The sequence below is a fragment of the Podarcis erhardii genome, assembly GCF_964252035.2.
Source record: "Podarcis erhardii genome assembly, chromosome: 2".
NCBI lineage: Eukaryota > Metazoa > Chordata > Lepidosauria > Squamata > Lacertidae > Podarcis > Podarcis erhardii.
The window spans coordinates 58,049,527-58,071,181 of NC_138498.1; the positions used below are offsets into that span (position 1 = coordinate 58,049,527).

At 44.5% G+C, this 21,655-nt stretch overlaps 1 protein-coding gene across 3 annotated transcripts in view; it reads right to left on the bottom strand.

The window, feature by feature from the left end:
- FSTL4 (follistatin like 4) overlaps positions 1-21,655 on the bottom strand; it is a 360,182-nt gene that overhangs the window by 38,796 nt on the left and 299,731 nt on the right. For 2 of the 3 annotated variants that reach the window (XM_081850326.1, XM_081850325.1), the window contains exon 7: positions 11,375-11,541. The exons of the other annotated variant lie outside the window; for it this stretch is intronic. In XM_081850326.1, coding sequence (XP_081706452.1) covers positions 11,375-11,541 — 167 coding nt within the window. The remainder of the gene's footprint in view (positions 1-11,374; positions 11,542-21,655) is intronic. 3 annotated transcript variants of the gene reach the window in all.

The window sequence follows — 21,655 nt, forward strand, 5'->3', positions numbered from 1 at the left end:
TCAGAAGGTGGCTGTCCTGCTCCTTTGTGTACCACTGCCGCTAAGTATGTAGTCTGCATTTTCAAACATGAGTGGTGTGTTTCCATGGCCCAAGCCACAAGGGCACTCAGTTAGTTCTAGGTTTTAAAAAGCAAACACTGTGTGAAGATTGTGAGTTGTTAACTGTTCTCACACATGCGGTACCTCATATTCGAACCAAAGTTCAAGAGGATATGAGAGCAAGCTTCTGAGCTGCACCAGTTCCGAAAGCAGACTTTGATGGAAGTACTAGTGTTATCAGGCATTGTTATGCTTGAAATATTATAGTCTAGATTGAATTTAAATCAATAAAAACTAGATGGCTACTTTTATGAGATGATTTATAAAAGAGCTGAAGAAAAACAAAGCAATAAAAATCCTCTGTCATTCATGTGTTGCTTCCTAATAGACATCTCTGATTAATGTTATGAACACTTGGTTGGTGCTCTAAAATTGTATTTTTATGGATGATCTATTTTACTCTGATGCATAGTATGAGCAAATACATTTTTCAAAGTTGTAAAGTCCTATTTTATTATTTCATTCCCATATACCAAAGAGAAGCTTTTGCCTAAGGACATAATTTATGATGCTTAAACTCTATTTTTGATTCTTTGCAATTAATGCAGGCTATATATTTGCAGTGCTTATAATAAATTATGCCTGCAAAATAAATATCCTCTCTTTGATATGTAAGTATTACTGGGAACTTCCAGTGTGGTACCAAAAGAGAAAGGCTCATATCCAGGAGACCCCAGAAAATTAGGTGCCCACTGAAGAAATGTGTGAAGCCCTACAGAGGATTTTTGGAAGAAAACCCTCTTATCTTTTAGACAGCTGTGGTTCTCCTCCAAAATTCCAAAGACTGACATTTCTCCAGACATTATTAAAACACTTTTAAAAGGATGGTAGACCCTCCCTCACACCCTTATCAAATGGACACAAATTCGTTAACCAAAGGGCAGTGAAGGAATCACTCAGAATCCTTGCCTTATTGCTAATAAATTGTATCACACTTGTTATTGACTTCTGAAGTAAGATATTCAAAATGGCCCCACTGTCCAGTGTTCACCAAGGTGTCCATACCAGGTCTACAAGGCAGCTCAGGGATCTCCACCCAAGCCAAAGGCTGCAGAAGGTGAATCAAGACTGCTGCCAGCCCCCATAATGCCTCGGACTGCCTGTCTATTAAATTCTTAAATTCCCTTACCGTCCTGCAGACCAAAGCAGACCAAGTAAGTACATATATCAAGAGCAAATCAAAGGATCCTATAGTGGGTGAAGAAGGAATTCCAAGGGTCAATCATGCGCTCCCCTAAAAATTATTACTCAGGCCTAGCAAAAAAACTAGAAAGAGTGGATGCTGCAAAATAGAAGGTTAAGGGCTGGACAGCAGGCTTAAATAGCAGCCTGATCGCTCTCCTCCTGCCCAGGTAATTCCCAAGGAAGAGACCAATTTTCCTCATCTCCCAAGAAGGCATGTGTGGCAAATTCATCCCTGCTAAAAAGCAGGCGTGGCATTGTGAAATTGTTCGTGGCTTTAACCGAATGTTTCCTTTCCATAAGCTCACGCTCCTATATTCTTTTCAGTGACATATACACATAGCAGCAAACTGCTTCCTTCTTGGTCTGCCTCACTTTCCCCACTTTGAAATAAAAGTCTGTATCCTCTAGTGGGTTTCTTTTACATTTTACAAATACCCTTGGAAAAGAATATTGCTTAAATGATCCCAGTACACTTTCAAGCTTTGTTAGTTTAAAAACCAGCATTCTGGATTGATCTCAGCTTGCTTTTATATTCAATAATCCTTTAAAAGCCACAACGGTGCACAGACAATTTAAAAAACAAAAAATGTCTGGCTAACTGTCAGGTTCCTTTTCTGTAACTCCTTTCTAGACCAGCTCCAATGTTTTAGTTTCTTATCAGAACTATTTTCTATTCATTCACCACCCTTTCTTTCTTTCTTTTACATTTCATTTCATTATTTATTTTTGCAGAGCTGAACTTGCAGAAATTTGGCAGGTGAAACCTCTCCCCATTGCACAATTGTTAATGACACACAGCTCTGGAATCATGGAAACCCTACATAATGATGTGGAACCGACTGCACGAGTTACTCTTACACAGTAGGTTTTTCTGCCTCTGCTGGAAGTGGACTGCAGTTGCAGGAACCCCTTCTCAGAGGGTTTGTTGTGCTTCATGATAGTGCTGGCAGGTCCTGCTATGGATGTGGTGGTAGCTGTTTGTGGGGCATGTACCCACTGGCTCATTTTCCTTTGGCCTCTTCCTTACATCAGCACCAGCACTTTATAAATACCTGCTTAAAGGGTGACATGTGAGGCCTTGTCATATTAGTTTGATGATCAAGTGCTTCTATTGCCAGTAATTACCAACAGCTGTCAAAAGGTGGATGTCAATCTCTGTTTAATGATATCGGCTTAGCTTTTTAACCCGTCAAAATTAATGTGATATGAAGTATCTCACACAAACGAAGAAGAACAAGGTAATCAGTTTTGTTGGGTGGCAAGATCTGTGTCACAGATAAGGTGTGATCATTTTCTCGTATTGTCACAGACAATCGTACAGATTATACACTCAGAAAACTGTTCTTTTTTTCTTAAAGCGGGGAGAAGGAAAATGATGCAGAAGGAATAATATTTTAAAGAACACTACCACAAAGGTTAAAATATCACAAAAAACCCCATTGAACCCTCCCTCCCAATCTCATTTCATGAACTCAATTTACAGACAATTATACTTAAGACAGAACTTTTGCCAACCTTTCAAATTGGGAAAGAGAGTGAGTGAGAAACCTTGCTTTTCAGGTGAGTATCACAATTTAATTATGAACAATGAAAATACTAGCTGTTCCAACTTTTGATAATAGGTCGAAGATAATTGCTAATAAGCTGTATGCTGGGTGTGAACAGTAATAGAAACAGATTATCCATCAGGAGTCAGAGTCATTTACCCTGGATGCTAATCTTAAAAGAAGAGGTATTGATGGGTGAAATGGAAGCACCAAAGAGAATGGGAGATTCTCCTTCCTCCATCCCAGTTCCCTTAAGGGGTTGGCTTCATTCGTGAAAAGGTTGGTCTTGCAGGAGAATACTCTATATAGGACATGTATAAAGAACAGATCGAAGCACTTTAAGGTATCAGTAGTTCCACCTGAGGAGCCCAGCATGTCTTTTCCATGCAGATATGGAATCCAAAGCAATTCTTTGCCTAAATAGGGACTTATTTAACAGGGAAATCAGAGAGATGGAAAAGATCCAACAGGTACTGTAATGCAGTCTCTTTGTCAGCTTACCTTGCTGGATATGGAGTGATAGGTTGTCAGGTCAATATCTCAATTACCCAAACTATGCTCTGCTTTTCGTCACAAATGCTGCCACCCCCAAAACCTTTATTTTGACTTTTGATGGGCAATAAAAGGACAGGATGATTCCCCCCCAGAAGCTGCTTCTGGCCCCTAACATTACAACCACTGGCTATAACACTGGACATCCCCCAAAATACAGCTGACAAAAGAGTTAAGCACAGCCTCATATGATTTCCTTCAGTGCTAGAACTCTGGCTCATATTTATTATTGTTGTTGTTGGTGGTGGTGGTATTAATTGCACTCAACAGAGCACCTGTTTTATTTAATGGAGAAGGACTTATAAATGATAGCTTTTACTAGTTTTGTTCTGAAAATATAGCTTATTCTTCACAATATCAGAAACATTATTGTAATGATGCCCACATGATTGTAAAACACAAACCACCCTAGCATCTAATGAGATCTGTCTCTTGCAAAATCTCCAGTGTCTATCACTTTGAAAATTACTTTCTCCATACTAATCAAATTGTCCCTAATCTTAATTCTTACAATAGACTCATGAGTGGTTAATGTAAATATAACCAATAAACATCTAAATTAGTTATGGACACCTAAATCATTTTCTTTGGCCCTCTTAATAATTCATTTCCAGAGACAAGCTGGGAATGTACGTTTCATTAGCATTGTTTGCTCTTGGTCTTACTCTGTGCTGATCAATTCTGTAATTTAAGGAAAGCAAATATGTAGATTTCTCCCCCTCAGGTGAAACTTCCAAATAGTTTCTAGGAAAAACATAAGAGGCATGGAACTTCTCAGGGAGATATCTATTCTGGGAGGGTTTGCACTCCCTCTGAATGAATGAGCTATAAAGCTAAATCATGCGTGGGGTGGCCTAGCCATCACTCAGCAGATTTTTTTATTCCTGACTCCTTTGGGTTCAAGGTGACATCCCCACACTGTATCTAGCCTGCATCGTGAGGTCTCTGCACCATATCCAGTCTGTTGTTTTGAGCCTATAGACTCTCCTCCCTGAAAGAGAGGGGAGTGGTTGTGGGCGGGAGCCCGAACTCCGCTCCTGCAGGGGGTGTTGCCCCCTGCCTCCAGCTCACCTGGCTGGCGCTCACGCCCCCCCAGGTGGCCATCCAACCAGGTGCCATGGGGGGGGCGTGTCCAGCAGCCTTTATGCTGCAGTGCCAGCCTCTCTCCCCGGCCTCATTTCTCCTCGTCCTATGCAAGTCACCCACCCTCCACTCCCTTTGAGTTAGGGCTTAGGTCATTGGCCTTGCTATGGACCTTAGGTTGGTCGCCCCGGTTGCCCGGGGGGCCTGGTAGGAGTTTTTCCATTTGGCATTAGGCTTTTTGGTTTTTTCGCCTACCTCGTAGCAATCGTCACAACTTTCTGTGGTATTGGTGGGTAGGTTAGGCATTGGAATAATGTGTTGTGGTGTGTCGAAGTGCTAGGTGTGGCCATCGCCTATGCCTTCAATTTTTAGGGGTATTCCGTTAAAGGAATCTGGCGGTCATGTATTCCGTCCGAAGCCTGCTTGGCGGGAGGCCATGGCACGACCCTCGGTGACATCAGGGGTGAGCCTATAGTTGTATTAGCATCAACAGGTGATGAACCTCTGGTGAATAAACCCACTTGTTTCGTGATCCAATGCCTAAGCCAATACCTTTTCATTGCTGTAATCAATAAAGTTGTGGCCTTTTATAGCCCATTAACCTTATATCACGTATCCCTGTGTATTTATTTCACTTCGCGGGGGTCGGGTCCTCGAACCACAACCTATCTGTTTTCATGAAACAATATGGCTGTTCCTTTGCTTTTGGTATGTGAGGTACAATTCTGGGTAAACTGGAGTTGAGGAAGCTACTGAGATTCTTTGGTTTTCAAACTTTAAACTTTCAGGGAAGTTTTTCCACATTGATTCTTCTGCCAGCAAGAAGCAGAGGGCTTTGAAGTTCTTTAAGATGGGTGCCAAGCACATTTGAATGTCCTTGCCAGGCCTCTTCAACTTCACTGCTGCCCTGAAGGAACAAAGAGTGTGCCCTACAACAAACCCCAGTAGGTGATCGCAGTAGCAGTGAGCAATGTGCCTTTTAGCGAAGCTTGTCTGCTATTACTGTTAATTCTACTGAGAAATTCCAGATAAGTTTCAAAGGAATCCCAGGATTCTGAAGAGTACAAATTGTAAATCATTTTCTACTGCTTTATTTTAACATTTATTAAGCATTTAACTTTAAAAGGTTGCATATTTGACATCAGGTTCTTGGCCTAGGCAGTAAAGCCCTGCAGTGTTAACGTCCACTGTTAGCATCTTGGATCTGGCAGAGAGAACACCCTTTGCACGCTTGACATATAAAGCTGCTTAACACTCTATGAAGCAATGGCAGTTGCTGCGGTGTTCCCCACAGTGAAAATCTTGAAGGTGAAGGGTAGATGCACATTCCTAAAAGGTCAGGGAAGCCCAGCAGATGTCCACTCTATGCTTCTGCAAGTGCCCTTCACAATTCACAATTCTCTTTGATCCTTATTAGAACTCCATAAAGTACCGTAGGTTAGGTTAAGAGAGAGAATTGCCCAAAGCCAGTCAGCTTCATAGCTAGGCGTGCCTCCTTTACATCCCTCAGGTTGAGTCTCCTGTCCCAAGTCCAACACTATTCTGGCACCCTGAGCCACTGATTTTTCTGCTTTAACTTTGAACATGTATTCCTTACAAGTACCTCCAGCCATACTGTATCTGTCACAGGTAGTGGTACACACAAGCAACGGTAATAAACAAATTGCATGCTGCAGTTTGTTAACTCCTGGAAGCATGGCATTGAAGGGGAACTATTGATTTTTCATCAAAGGTGTGGGAAGATAAGCTATAAACTAGTTTCTAAGAACATTTGCCTCCCTGCATTAAATTCCCTGATGTGTCCTATGTAACCCCCCCTCCCCCAAAGGCAATTGTTTCCTTGCAGAAGACTTTAAATCAAATCTCAAGAAAGGAAATAACTTTCAGTATCTGTGAGAACAGTGGGGGAGAATGATAGGTGATGAAAACTATATTTTGGGAGTAACGACTAAATGTGGATTTGTGGTAAGATGTCCTGTACAATGAATAGCAAAGGGTAATCTTATTGATATAATGATCAGCCAGCTAGGCTGCATAGGGCAAAATTACAGGCATAGCTATTCCGAGTTCTCAAGTGTACTTGCCGTGGACAAATCCATCCACCTGAGTTTCTAAAATCTGTATATGAAGAAGGGCATTCACAGCAGTTTCAACCATGGGTGTAAGAATTAACATCAAAAAGACGGTAACCACGGACTTCTGGTTAGCGCGATCGGCTAATGGCGGATTCCCTCCGAGCTCCGGAGGGAATCGGCTCTGCTGAAGACGGGTCTTGCCGCGCCGGCAACGCGGGGACCCTTAGAAACTGCAGGCGCGGAAGCCTGCGGACTTGGTGACTCGGCGGGCACCTTAAGCACCCTCCCCGACCCACGAAGAGCCTTTTTAAAGGCTACAGAGAGGGTACGGAGAGTGGTGTGGTGCTGTGAGTAGACCGCTACTTCAGTGGAGCGAAGCCGCGAGCCATGGCCGGAGAGCGCTGACTTTTCCCCCAAAATTTGGACTGGAAAACAAACAACCCGTGAGTACTATGGAATTTGGACTTTAAAATTTTTACCTTTGAATTCGGCACGACCGGGGGATGCGCTAAAGGGAAGTCCGCACCCCCCCTACCTACAAACGATCTAAAGCAAGGATCGGAGAACTAAGGTGGAGAGATCACTGTTCTTTTTTGGTGTCAGATAAAAGATAATTTCCATGAATTTGACAGAAGAAGTTTTTGTGCTGGAGAGTAAGAGAGGAACTTTAAAGGCCTTTAAGAACCATATTGTCAGGAAAGCAGTATTTAATGTCTGGACAAAATACAAAGACTTATTGGAAAACAAAACTCCAAGGTGGCTTTCACCTCTGGAAGCTAAGACCCGAAAAAGACCCAATATGGAGGCCAAATGGCCAAAATATTGGGAAATATTAGAAAAAGATGGAGACAATTGGAAATTGCAGAGTTTGGAGAAAATGAAGGATAAAGTGCGAGACTGGTTACATTATGCTCAGATTAAAGAAGTCTTTAAAAACGACAAAAAGTTAGGGTTCCAGGTGGAGAAATCGAAGTTGGAAACAGAATTGTTAGAACCAAAGACTAAGGTACTATCAAGAATGTATAACTTGCTGTTAAAATGGAATACACAAGATGAAATGGTTAAATCGGCTATGATAAAGTGGGCACAGGACATTGGGCATAACATTATGTTTGAGGACTGGGAAAGGTTGTGGACCACTGGGCTGAACTTCACTGCATGTAATGCTCTGAAGGAAAATGTAATGAAAATGATATATAGATGGTACATGACCCCAGTTAAACTTGCCAAAATATACCATTTGTCTGAAAATAAATGTTGGAAATGTAAAGAAAGTGAAGGAACATTCTTTCACCTCTGGTGGACTTGCCCTAAAGTGAAGGCCTTCTGGGAAATGATATATAATGAGTTGAAAAAGGTATTTCACTAAAGAAATACCTTCACTAAGAAACCAGAGGCCTTCCTTCTGGGTATTGTCGGTCAGAAGGTGCTAAAGAAGGACCGAACATTTTTTATGTATGCAACAACGGCAGCAAGGATACTCATCGCTAAGAACTGGAAAACGCAAGATCTACCCACACTGGAAGAATGGCAGATGCAGCTGATGGACTATATGCAACTGGCCGAGATGACTGGCAGAATCCGAGACCTGGGAGAAGAGAGGGTTGAAGAAGACTGGAAGAAATTTAAGATTTATTTACAAAAATATTGTAATTTGGTTGAATGTTAAGAAGGATGCTAGATCATAAATAATTGTCCACCACTAAATTAGATTTGAATTCGATGATAAGTGAGACTAAGGAAAATATAAACCTTTTGGAGAATTGCTAGATTATACTTAAATGAGCGGATATAAGATTGTAAACAAGATGATAATTTGCTTGAAAAAACTTTTTAACGATGCAAGTGGGAGTGGGAGACGTGAGGGAGTCCAAAGAAGTGATGAAATTATGATATGATATAAGTAATGTTGTTTATTATTTATGCATTTGTATTCAAAAATTTTAATAAATATTTATAAAAAAAAAATAAGAGAGGAACTTTAGAAGTTTTTGTGTAACCCCCCCCCCCCCGGACCTGGGAGCGTCCTGTGTGTGAGCCTGTCAAACGGGCGGTTAAAGTTAAGAACTTTATTACTTAATATCTCTCTGGACTAAAGGTGCTACATTTGAATTGAGGTGGTTGGAAACAAAGTAGTAATAAACAACAAAGTAACAGATTGTTGGAAAAGGACTATTAAGCAATTGGAACCCCCCTAGGGGGAACTAGAGACATTACAATGGCTGCAGAGGGAAAATTACTGGCAGAGATAGAAAAAATGTTTTTTCTCGTGGGAATCCTGCAAGAGCAGAGCATGGCTATGAACAAAGAACTTATGACCTTGAATTCTAAAACAAGCAACTCTGCTGAATGCATAAAGGACTTGACTGTTAAAAAATCTGCAGCTGAACCAGAAGAGACATTTTTGGAACTGGTGGAGAGGGAAGAAGGAGTGGAGAAAGTACAGGTGGAAAATACCAACCAGAAGCCTATATTGTTAGAAAATAAAGAAGAAGATCTTTGGATTACAAATCTGCGAAAGATGAGAAAGAGGAAGGAGGAAGCCCCTGGAGTACTTGGAATACTGGAATATAAAAGAGTAAAGAAATATGATTGGGACTTCCTCTTTGAGTATGGGAGATCAGCTGACCTTTTGCAGCAACTGCTTTTAAGCATTTTGGATAGAAGAAAATTTGATGTGATTGGGATAGAACTCCTTCAAGACTTGAGGACCAACAAAAAGGGTTACCAACAAAACCGGCAGAGAGAGACTGACAGAGATTTGAAGGCCTCGGATGTGAGGAATCCGGACTAGGAACTGTTTTTGTGGACATTTGCTTGGGAAGGGATGGAAACCGGGGTAGGGAGGGAGGGGAGAACAGAATTTCAAAATTTCATGATCTTTGTGTTTGGCTATTATGACCTATAATTAATATAAAAAGGGAGAAATTCGTGGAAAGGACTTTAGGTCGACCTTAGAAAAAGGATTTAATATTTATAAGAGAATTGGATAAGTAAAATGTGGCCAAGTAAAAAGAGCTAAGCTTAAAAAATAATAACAATATGCCAAGGATGAGGGACAAGAACTTGCTGAACTAATTATGGGAATTGGGATGTATGAAGAGGGGGTGGGGGGAAGTCAGGGAAAGGGGGTAAAGAAAGTAAGGATATGAAATTATACATGTTTTGTCTTTGTCTTTTTGTGTGTGTGTATTGTCTTTATAAAATGTAAAAACCCAATAAAAATTTTATTAAAAAAAACACAAAAAGACGGTAACCACAACCAGTGGTTTCTTTGTGGCAGTACACACGAGTATAGAGCACAATCATCTCTTTTCTTGTTGCCCACGGCTGCCATTTTGTTCAGAAACTCTTTTTTTAAAAAAACCAAAACAACAAGATATGACTATTGGCACTTCACTTCCTCCACAAAAAGAGCACAGCCAATTTTAAATGTGCCTCTGTAGTAGGCTGTAGATGTGTTGTACAATTCTGTGTTGTACAAACACTGCCCCTAGTATACTGCATAGTATAATAATTAAGCTACTGGAAGCCTTTTAGGGAAGTGAAAACTGTTGTAAATCAACATCTCTACAAGGCAGGACATTACCAGGATATTGATCACTTAATGCAATATGAACCATGTCATCTATTCCCCTCACCGCACCCCATATGTGGTATTGACAATTGAAGGATAAATGATAGTGAGAAATCATTATTCTCATATTTGAAGTTCCTAACTTTTGTAAGTAAATGGAACTAGCTTCTTTGAAATGCATCCCAAGCAGCAGGAGTATTCATTACTATTAAACATTATTATTTTTTTCAATCTAGGCAATCTGGAGTGTTTTCCTGACAATCTGGCATAAATAGACTTAATTACATGTGCCACCAGGACAACATTTTTGTAAGAAAGTTGTGCGATGAAACTGTTAAGGTCTTGGCTGATAAGGGAAATTATTGTGCTGGTTATGAAAACTTCTCATTAAATGAACAGGAAAAAATAATTAATTTTAGTGTCAATCAAAACATCACATAAAGGAAACAGAAAAACAGAGCAAGGATGTTTTAGTCTCCTGTTTTTAATTTATGTGGACATTCAGGATGAGCTACTCCTTTGTTGTCATATGCTATCAGTTTCTGTTTTGAAACCTTATGGGGTCTTGTTGATATCAGATTCTGTGCTGCAATCCGGGTTCTTATTTTGATATCATTTTCTGGATCTCTGTTAGCTTTTAGAAGAACAATAGCTTAATTGAAATACAATATGTGGATTTCTACACACACCCAAGTGCCTGAAAATTCTCCAAGCCTGTAAGTTATTTTGACTGTGCCAGAAGCAGGCAGGGTTTCCTTGAAGTTAAAAGGTACAATTAATCTCCTGTTGCACTTCCAATTAACTAAATTGCTAACCTTATTGTGAAAAGTAGAAATGCAATTGAGTTGCTGCTTGAGGCATGCTAAAAGGGTGGGGAATGAAGTAATTTAATTAACTGACTTCAAGTACATTAAGAAGTATAGTGCCTTTCCCTCCCTCCCTTTCCCCCTCAGTACCTTTAAATAGATCATTGAATAATGCAGATTTTTTTTTTTACCACAAGAGAGATAATGCACTGTGTTCAATTTTCAAATTGTCTAACGATACCTTGATCCTACCAGAGCATAATGATTTGGAAGAGTTAATGCCAAGAAAACTACCCCTTTCTGACTGGCAAATATCCCAAATGTGCCATAAATGCTCACAGATGTCATTCCAAAATGTTCTGGACTGGAATGCCAAACAAACAGAAGCACTCCACACTGCAACACTTTGTTGCAGACCCCCATTTGTTATATCTGTCGGCGAATACTTACATTAATATCTTCCAGATCTAAAAAGTTCAACACAACCCCGTTGCGTTTCCAGATGATTGGAGGCCGCAGAGGTCCATGGATAGCACAGTTCAATACAGTGCTCAGCCCAACAGTTACTGTGGTAACGCTGACCTTCTGCTCTTCAGAAAGTGTGAGTTGGACCACCTCTGTGAAAGTAATGGAACAAAAGTAATTATTATTATTATTATCCATGAAATAAATCTGGCCTTTTCACTGATTGATTGGGGAGGTTTCAGCAATAGTAAAGGTATGAACTGCTAAAAAGGTCAACGTTAGAACAACAACATGAAATGGGATATACCTCAATAAACCTAGATTACAATGTAATCCTTTATTTCATGCTTCCTTGGTTGTCAGATAGCCTTCCAGCTATGTAGGGGGAAAAAGACAGTATTGTCTTCCATTCTCATTTGTACCCTGCAGAAATCGAATTCAGATTAAATAGACTGTAGAGCAAACTATAATAATATTTACATCTCCTTCCTCAAACTGACAAGCATGAATAAAAGCAGAGTTCTGAAGTTTCTAACATGTACTCCTAAAACCACCTGTGGAATGTCCATGCTAGTACCTTTTCTAGGATCTGAGAGATACGTAATGTACACATGACCTTACGCATCTGAAATCACCTTGTGTAGGTACATCATGGGATGCGGGTGGCGCTGTGGGTTAAACCACAGAGCCTAGGACTTGCCGATCAGAAGGTCGGCGGTTCGAATCCCCACGATGGGGTGAGCTCCCATTGCTCGGTCCCTGCTCCTGCCAACCTAGCAGTTCGAAAGCACATCAAAGTGCAAGTAGATAAATAGGTACCGCTCCAGCGGGAAGGTAAACAGCATTTCTGTGTGCTGCTCTGGTTCGCCAGAAGCGGCTTAGTCATGCTGGCCACATGACCTGGAAGCTGTACGCCGGCTCCCTCGGCCAATAAAGCGAGATGAGCGCTGCAACCCCAGAGTCGGCCACGACTGGACCTAATGGTCAGGGGTCCCTTTAGGTACTGGTACATCATAGTATGGTGTTTTCCCTCCTCCTGTAGGAAAGGGGATACTTTTGCAGGAGAAGCAGCAATATATATTCTGCCCTGGTTGATACTGACTGGCAGTGGATCTTCAAGGTTTCAGATCCTGGTTCTTATTGGCATGCAAAGCATGTTTTCTGCTATTCAGCCATGGTCCTTCAGTGAGGCTTAGATTCTGTACAATCATCTTTGTACAGATTTTGATACCATACAGGAAAACTAAGATTGCCAACATTCTAACAGAAGGTTTCCTAATGCCTTTAACAGTTGCATGGAATGTAGAAAATTAAACTGGAGAAGTTCCCTCCACCAAGCATGGAGATGCAACGATAGAAGGAGGTTACATTTTAACCTGAAAATGAGCTGCTATAAAGGCAGAGACCTGCCAGGAAAAGGTGGCAACTTTGTGGAATGTCATCCAAATTCCCTGTTACAGTGGTACCTCAGGTTACAGACCCCTTCAGGTTACATACGCTTCAGGTTACAGACTCCACTAACCCAGAAATAGTACCTCGGGTTAAGAACTTTGCTTCAGGATGAAAACTGTAATCGTGCCGCGGCAGCGCAGCGACAGTGGGAGGCCCCATTAGCTAAAGTGGTACCTCAGGTTAAGAACAGTTTCAGGTTCAGAATGGACCTCCAGAAGGAATTAAGTTCTTAACCAGAGGTACCACTGTACTTAGAGGAAATGAATTTGCTCTTCTTTCTTCAGCAGGGGGGCAGGGAACCATGCTAAATTGCTTTGTGTGAATTGATTCTTAGCGTTCAAAATCTTTCTCCTTCCCTTAACATTACATTTTGATTAACACCTGCCCAATGATAATAACACCAATCAGGATCCCGACATCTGTTCATTTGCCTGCTCAAAAAACAATGGCAGCATTGTGATTTGCACAGCCAGCTGTTATAAAATATGACAACAAGCACTTTGTTGGGTGTGCCCAGCTTTGCAGACAGGTAAGACACTTGATGGTGGAATTACTGTCAGTAGCAGAGAGCTGTTATTAAGCATTTCAACTAGAGACAGGGAGGTGGGGCTGAGCAATCAAAATGCTTTGTCAAAACTGTAATGTTTACAGTTTTTCCATTCCCTGGTGCATCTTCTTGGCTCAGCATCTGAGGCACTGGCAAAAAAAGGAAGGCCTTGGAGCTGCACCACACATTTAAAAATGCTCCAAACTGAGCTTTCAAGTTAATAGTCCATTGAGATTGTTGCATCGTAGTTATTTTTCAATGGAGCCGTTGGTTCAACACCTCTTTTGGTGCAACGCCGGTCCAATCTATATCTGCCCGACAAACATGACAGTAAGTGCATTGATTCCAAGAGGCATGACATCGCTGGAATTCATGTTAACATTGTGCCTGTAGATTTCTGTTGTTTTGCTGACTGCTGGATAGGTTTTGCAACAGCCACGAGGAAAGCAGTAAAACAAGGTGCCCCCCTTTTGTTAAAAGAAAAAAGAGAAATAATAAAGCTTGACATCACTGAAATAAAAGCTTGATGGGAACTTCCAGGAGCCTCGTTGTGATGAAGTAACAAGAGTAATCAGACCTGGGATTGAGCAGTTTCCCAACAAAGCTCACATTTTTCTAGAGGCAATATTTTTGCCACATGGCAATATTTAAGTACTTTTTCTCACTTTAACAGCTTTAAGAAAAGCTGTTAAAGTGGCTAAACCAAGCAGGAAACACAGGCTTTAAGTAAGCAGTGGGCTAAAAAATCATTAAATGCGTACACATGCGGCAGGGCTACACACACAGAGTTTTGCAACAACACAATCCTTAGGTTCAGACAGCCTTGGATTTGTAGGGAAGGCAACAGCAAGGCAACCTAGTTCCTCTTTATAAGTGTCAAGGCTGATTTGCCTTTAAGAGAAACTTTGATTAGGAATTGAATCACTGGGCAATCTGATCACATACCCTTTGGTGCCTCACAGTTACTTCTCTTTATTTATGTCCAGATAAATTAAGTAGCCACAATGAAGTACAGATAAGGGCATCTGACATATCCTAGGGGTCCTTTAGGGGCAAAGTACCTTGAGCAGCGCTCCAGATGATACAAGAAAAGATAGGCCAAATTATTGACCCTCTCAGTTGCAAATGGTAAGTGGCATGTTGTTTGCTTCTCAATGCATTCACCTTTTCACATCATGGAAAGGGTTTCTTATTGCTAAGGTTTTATAGGTTGGGTGCATTTAACAGAACACACTCAAATAGAAATTACAGTGAGCTGATGATATCAACAAATTTAGCCAAGTTGCAAAAGCATTCCTGGACACATAAAAGGTTCTCAGACTTCATTAGGGGTGGTGGTGTCACCATGTAATTAACCAAAATGGATAAATACATCACCTGAAATTGATTTTTTTTTTAAAAAAAATACAATTTATTCAGTGAGAAGTGTCAGGATGTTTTCTTTCAGTTATGATGTCTTATGCTTTAGAGCTATTATTTCTAATGATCACAGATGACTAAGAGATCATTTTGCTTGGTGAAGGAAAAGTACTCTGCACACACCGAAACCCTCCTCTGTTTTCATTAAGTCTCGTTATGGAGAGGCACTGAAATGCTACCATTTGGGGTTTGTGAGGGCAGGGAGCCCTGATTCAGAGTAAGTTCTGAAATTCAAAAATGTAAATTCCACTTAATAGGAAGATCAGAAGCTGGGAGCCTCAGGCCTGGGGGCTGAATGCAGCCTTCCAGGTGCTTCTATCCAGGCCTTGGAACTCTCCCCAGCCTGCACCCTGTTTTCCTAGGCCACACCTTTCACCAGCCCTCTCTGCACGCTCTTCAAATGCTTTTGCCTGGTTTGAATGTGCCCTTGAAATGTTTGACTGGAAAAAAAAAGATCTGTGGTGTGTGTGTGTGTGTGTCTATGCAAAAACCTTCAATGCAGTGGTACCTCAGATTACATACGCTTCAGGTTACATACGCTTCAGGTTACAGACTCCGCTAACCCAGAAATAGTGCTTCAGGTTAAGAACTTTGCTTCAGGATGAGAACAGAAATCGTGCTCTGGGGGCACAGCAGCAGCAGGAGACCCCATTGGCTAAAGTGGTGCTTCAGGTTAAGAACAGTTTCAGGTTAAGTACGGACCTCCGGAACGAATTAAGTACTTCTCTAGTCTACTGTACAAAAGTAGAAATTGCATCCATTGCTCTATCCACTTTTTTCCCTTTCTTTTTTTTGCTTGTGGGCCCAAAGACATGCAGCCCTCAGAAGTTTGCCTGGGGGAATGTGGCCCTTAGGCTGAACAATTGCCCTGTACTAGATGATACTCAAATATCTTGATACTCAAATATCTTGTTTTCCATGGCACCTGAGCATGAGTTACAGGGCAGAGGTTATCAAGTGATGCTTTGTCTGGGTCTTATTACATGACAGAGTACGACCTCAGTTGCCAGGCCACATGCACATTTGACTCTGCAGAGGGCACTCTGTGAAGTGGTCCATGTCAATATATTTGTTGTGTTTTCTGCAGACATTACTGAGCAAGTAAAACAAGAATTGTGCATGCCCTTGGAGCAAGCCATTCAGAAACAAGGTCACATTTACTGAAAACAAGTACCTTTCATTAATGGACTCTAAAGTGGAGGGCACCGGAGGGCAGATTTTCATAGTGCACTAATAGATATATGACTCTATGCAAAATGTTGCCCTGGAAGCCAGTGTTCCCTCTGTAAATTGAGATAAATTCTGTATCATTTGGATTGCTGGTCAAAATTGCCTCTCTGCACCTTCTATCTTTAGTCAACGATATTATGGCTTGATAATTGCAGCTTCTGACATCCGGTTGTGATCATTTCTTCAGTTTGTGCTGTCATATGCATCACTGGTTATATGTGCAACAAAAGTAGGCATTTGGTGCCCAAACATACTTTTTAATGAAAACACTGCTATATTTGGAATGTACTGGATAGGAAAAAGAACTAGTAATTAGCATAACACGTAACATTTAGTGACTTTAATGAGGGTTGCTTTCTTTTGAAGAGGTATTGTCAGGGTTTTAGGGAGAGAGGAGACAGAGAGCGAGGGCGAGGAGGAAGAGGACGACAACGAGCCGAGGTTGTCCCAAAGTCCGTCTAGCGAATCAGAGGATTCCCAGAAGGGAGCCCCCCTGGTCAGGCCAAGGGGCAATAGAGAGGGAAGCAGTCAGAAAGAGGGGAACGAAGAGGGAATCCCCAGTGGGAGTGGCAAAGCGGGACCAGCTCCCCCGTCGGAAAGGAGTGGAGGGGGGGGAGTTGCCAGTGTGTCAGAAAGAGCAGGACAGGAAGGAGGAAGGGGGAGGAGTTCGGAGCAAGACGTCCTGCCTGAAAGGGAGGAGTGTAGTACCGAGAGCAGCGTAACTGTAGAAAGGAAGGTCAGAGGCAACGTACGCGCGCCAAGTTCAAATATAGAGGCGCGCGGAAATGAGGAGAGCTCTGAGGAGGAGCCTGGTGCCAAAGCACGAAGGAGGGGGGAGCAGGCGGGAGAAGACTCAGCCTCTGGGGAGTCCCGGAAAGAGGGAAGACAGGGGGGCAGGAAGACCCTGCGGAAAAGGAAAGAGAGGAAAAGGTGGAGCAGTACAAGCCTCTTAAATTGGTGCAGGGGAGGGACGGACTCAGAGGGGACTTCTAACATCTAAGGGTAACGGATGCGGAGCCACGGAGTTTGGATGTAATGACGACAATGATCTTCAATAAAACCTTTTGTATATAGCTTGGACTGGACTTTGGTCTCTTGTGAGCTGGGACCCAGGGTGGCTCTGACAGCAAGTCCCCTCCACAGAACGCAAAATTTTTTTTTTTTGCAAAGCTCACAAACGGTAACGGCCATGAGTGCGGAGGATCAGCTGACAGCGCTGCGGAATACAGTGTCCGAACTCACAGCTGCAGTCCTTGCGTCTCAGAAGAAGCATGACGAAATGGAGAAGCGCTGCCAAGACCTGCAAACAAGGTGGGAGCGTGCAAGCAGGGAAGGGTTCCCAGGGTCCAGATCAGAGGGAATTGGACTTGGACGGCGGGGGGGCAGCCTAGTCACCCACTTCGATGGGAACCAGAAGCACTACCCCAGTTTCAGAGCAGACGTTTTGTATGCATTGCACTTGCTTCGTCATGACTTTAAAGATGAGGAGGAGAAAGTGGGGTTTATTGTTTCTCACTTGCATGGGCCGGCCAGAGACTGGTTGCGCAATTTGTGGCGTGAAGATGGCCCTGCCCGCCGCGATGCAGATGAATTCATTAAAGCGATGGATGCCTGCTTCCAGTCAACTGTAGATGTGGATCTTGCACGCAGGGAAATTTTTGGATTGCGGCAAGGCAAAGCCACTGTGCGTCAGTACCATTCTAGATTTTTTGCTTTACTGACTGCGCTAAGCTGGGAGAAGGATTGTGCACCTGTGAGGGATTTGTTCTGGGAGGGGCTCAGCGGTCCCATTAAGGATGAACTTGCCAGGGGAGACAGACCCCAGACCCTGGAGGAGCTTGTGCAGAGGGCTTTGGCGATTGGGATACGGCACGAGGGACGTCCTTGGCACACTGAGGAAGAACGTCAGGTGCGTCCACCAGCGAGGACGTCTTCTTTCATCCCCAGGGAGTTCAGTCAGTCACATCCTTCGCCACTGGGAAGGCAGGGGGAGGAGCCCATGGAACTTGGTGGTGCTAAGGCTCAAGCAACAGCCAGAGCCCCAGCTTCCGGTGCAGTGAAGGCAAAGCCTCCTAGAGGGACCAGGAAGTGTTACATTTGCGACAGTGCACAGCACATGGCGAAAGAGTGTCCCCAGAGGCTGCAGAAACACACTGCAGCTTTAGCAACTGTTGCAGCAGAAATGATGCAAGCAGAGCAACCTCAGGGAAACGACAGTGCCTGGCTGGAAGCAGAGCTGCTGGGGCTCAGCCAGGCGAATCTGTAGAGCAGTCCCCAGCGCTTTTGCAACGCACAGACCCTTTACCACCCAAGCCAGCGGTGCAGCTCACTGCAACACTTCAGTTGCCGAATGGAACCACCCTGGAAGTCCCCATCACGATTGATTCTGGGAGCAACGCAGATTTTGTGGGGACGCACTTTGTCAAGCAGCATCGCATAGCGCTTCTGCCAGCGACAACACCTCTGAACGTAGTCACGGTGGATGGCAGGAAATTGCTAGGAGGACAAATTGTGCAACAGACGTCTCCCATGGTGATGAGGATTGGAAATCATCGAGAGGTCATCAGCTTCAATGTCACCCGCCTTTCAGACACGCCTATAGTATTAGGCATGAGTTGGCTGGAGAGACACAGTCCTGCTGTAGCGTGGTACCAACGGCAGATCACCTTTTGCTCATCGTACTGTGCTCAACATTGCATCCAGTCCAGCCAGGAGGAGGGAGCTGAGCAGCAGTTGCAACTTGGCATGGTGCAGGCAGTACCCCGCAAGTACGAGGGGTTCCTGGAGGTTTTCTGCGAGAAGGAAGCTGACCAGTTGCCGCCCCACAGGCCTTATGATTGTGCCATCGACCTGGTGCCAGGGGCGCAGTTGCCGACTGCAAAGCTGTATTCCATGTCTGAGGACGAGATGCAAGAGCTCAGGGAGTTCATAGAGCACAATTTGCAGCGCGGATTCATCCGGGAATCGAAAGCGGTGGGGGGCAGTCCTGTTTTCTTTGTAAAGAAAAAGGACACGCCCCAAAAAAGACTTATTGTGGACTATAGGTCCATAAACAGTATGACCAAGCCCAAGGCCTTCCCCATGCCCAAGATAGATGATCTCCTGGCAACCGTAAGGAAGGGGAAGATCTTCACCAAGTTGGATCTGCGTGGAGCGTATAACCTCATACGCATCCGGGAGGGCGATGAGTGGAAGACGGCCATGTTCACGCCTCTGGGCACGTATGAATACAGAGTTATGCCATTTGGTCTCCAAAATGGATCTCACGTCTTCCAAGCCTTTATGCATCACGTGCTAGCGGGACTTCTCTACAAGAAATGCGTGTGTTTCCTCGACGACATCCTGATCTTTTCGGAAACGGAGGAGGCCCATGAGAAGGACGTAAAGGAAGTCCTGCAAAGACTACGGGAGAACAGGCTCTACGCCAAGTTAGAGAAGTGCCAGTTTGATGTGACGGAGGTGGATTTCCTAGGCTACAAGCTGTCTGACAAGGGGCTGGCCATGGACAGCGCCAAGGTCCGCGCGGTGTTGGACTGGAAAAGCCCCCGCAATCGGAAGGAAGTCCAGAGATTCATCGGCTTCGCCAACTTCTACCGCAAATTCATCAGAGGTTTTGCAAAGGAGACGGCAGCGATCACGGACACTCTGAGTTCCAAGAAGAAGAGGTTCGTGTGGACGGAACAGGCAGAGCGCTCTTTTCGGAAGCTTAAAAGCCTTTTCGCCTCCGAGGAGCAGCTGCTGCACGTGAATCCAGGCAAGCCCATGCGAGTAGAGACCGACGCGTCAGACAGAGCAGTTGGAGCCGTACTCCTGCAAGAAGATCCACATGGCAACTGGAGACCCGGTGCCTTTTACTCCAGAAAGCTCAGCAAAGCGGAGCAAAACTACACCATATGGGACAGGGAGCTGTTAGCCATTCACGCAGCTTTCAAAGCGTGGCGACACTTCCTCATAGGAGCCAAGCACACAGTACAGGTCCGCACGGATCACAAGAACCTAGAGTATTGGCGCACGGCGAAGCTCCAAAGCCAGAGGCACATGCGCTGGGCGGAATTCTTCGCGGATTTCGACTTTCGGATAGAGTACGTCCCAGGAGATTCCAACGTTATAGCCGATGCGCTATCCAGGAAACCGCAATATCTCGATGAAGCGGCGCCTGTAGCAGCCAAGCACATTTTCGCACCGCAGGCGTGGTCGTGCGCTGCCGCCACAGTAGATCTGGACGCGGTGCGACGCGCGTTGCAAGTGGATCAGTTCGCACAGTCCAAGATGGAGGAATTGCGCAGAGGTGTGCAGAGTGGCGAAGAGTTCCAACTACGCGACGGGCTGCTAACTCGCAAAGGTGCCCTCTACGTGCCAAGCGACGAGCTTCGCGCAAAGGTTCTGCAGCAGTTGCACGACGCCCCCAGTGCGGGCCACTTCGGTAAGGAGAAGACAATAGAACTGGTGGCAAGAGACTTTTGGTGGCCCCGGATGCGTGGAGAGGTAGCGGATTACGTCGCCAGGTGTGACACTTGTCAGAGGTTCAAGCCAGTACACCAGAAGCCAGCGGGGCTGTTGGAACCGCTGGAAACGCCACAGCAACCGTGGGAGAGGGTAGCTCTGGACTTCGTTACTGACCTGCCCAGCTCCAGGGGGAAGACGGCGGTACTGGTGGTTGTGGACCTGTTCACCAAGATGGCGCACTTCATTCCATGCGCAAAGGTGGCGACGGCGGAACAGACTGCCAAACTCTTCATCGATCACGTGTTCAAGGTGCATGGGCTGCCGCAGTCCATCCTGTCCGACAGGGGGCGCCAGTTTGTTTCCAATTTTTGGCAGAAGCTTTTAGGTATCCTGAACGTCAAGATCAACCTCACGTCGGCGAGACACCCACAAACCAACGGCCAAGCTGAGAGGGTCAACGCGATCATGCAGCAGTACCTGAGATGTTACGCCAACCAGCGACCAGCAGTTTGGGTGGACTACCTGCCGATGGCAGAGTTTGCCTATAACAACACGAAGCATGCGTCCACGGGGGTGACGCCGTTTTTCGCGAACAATGGTCGTCATCCCAGAACCTTCCCGGGGTTCGTGGCACCGGGAGAGGGGGTGCCGCAAGGAGCCGACCAGTTTGCAGCGGAGCTGCAGGAGGTGCACGAAGAGTTGCGGAGACATTTAGAGCTGGCCAAGCAAGCATATAAGGTGCAGGCTGACAAAAACAGGAGAGAGGGAGAGGAGATCCAGGTGGGGGACTAGGTGTGGTTAGCGGCCCAAGCGATGCCAGCCAAGTCGTTGGCCAAGAAGAAGCTGGGGCACAGGCAGTTAGGGCCGTACCAGGTGGAGGCTAAAATCAACCCTGTAGCCTTTCGACTAGCCCTCCCCGAAGGTTCCAGAGTGCACCCGGTCTTTCATAGATCGGTGCTCACTCCCTACAAGGCACCGCACAGGTTTCAGGAGTCTGACACAGTCACGCAACAACACGCTAAGTCACAGGAGAGGGAGAGGGCGCCTAGGGCCGAACCACTCAACGAGGTCACAGAGATCCTGGACTCGAGATGGGGGCAAGAGGGAGTAGAATATTTTCTAGTCAGAGAGGGTGCCCTAGTCAGTGCCAATGGTTGGGTGCCGGGCTACGC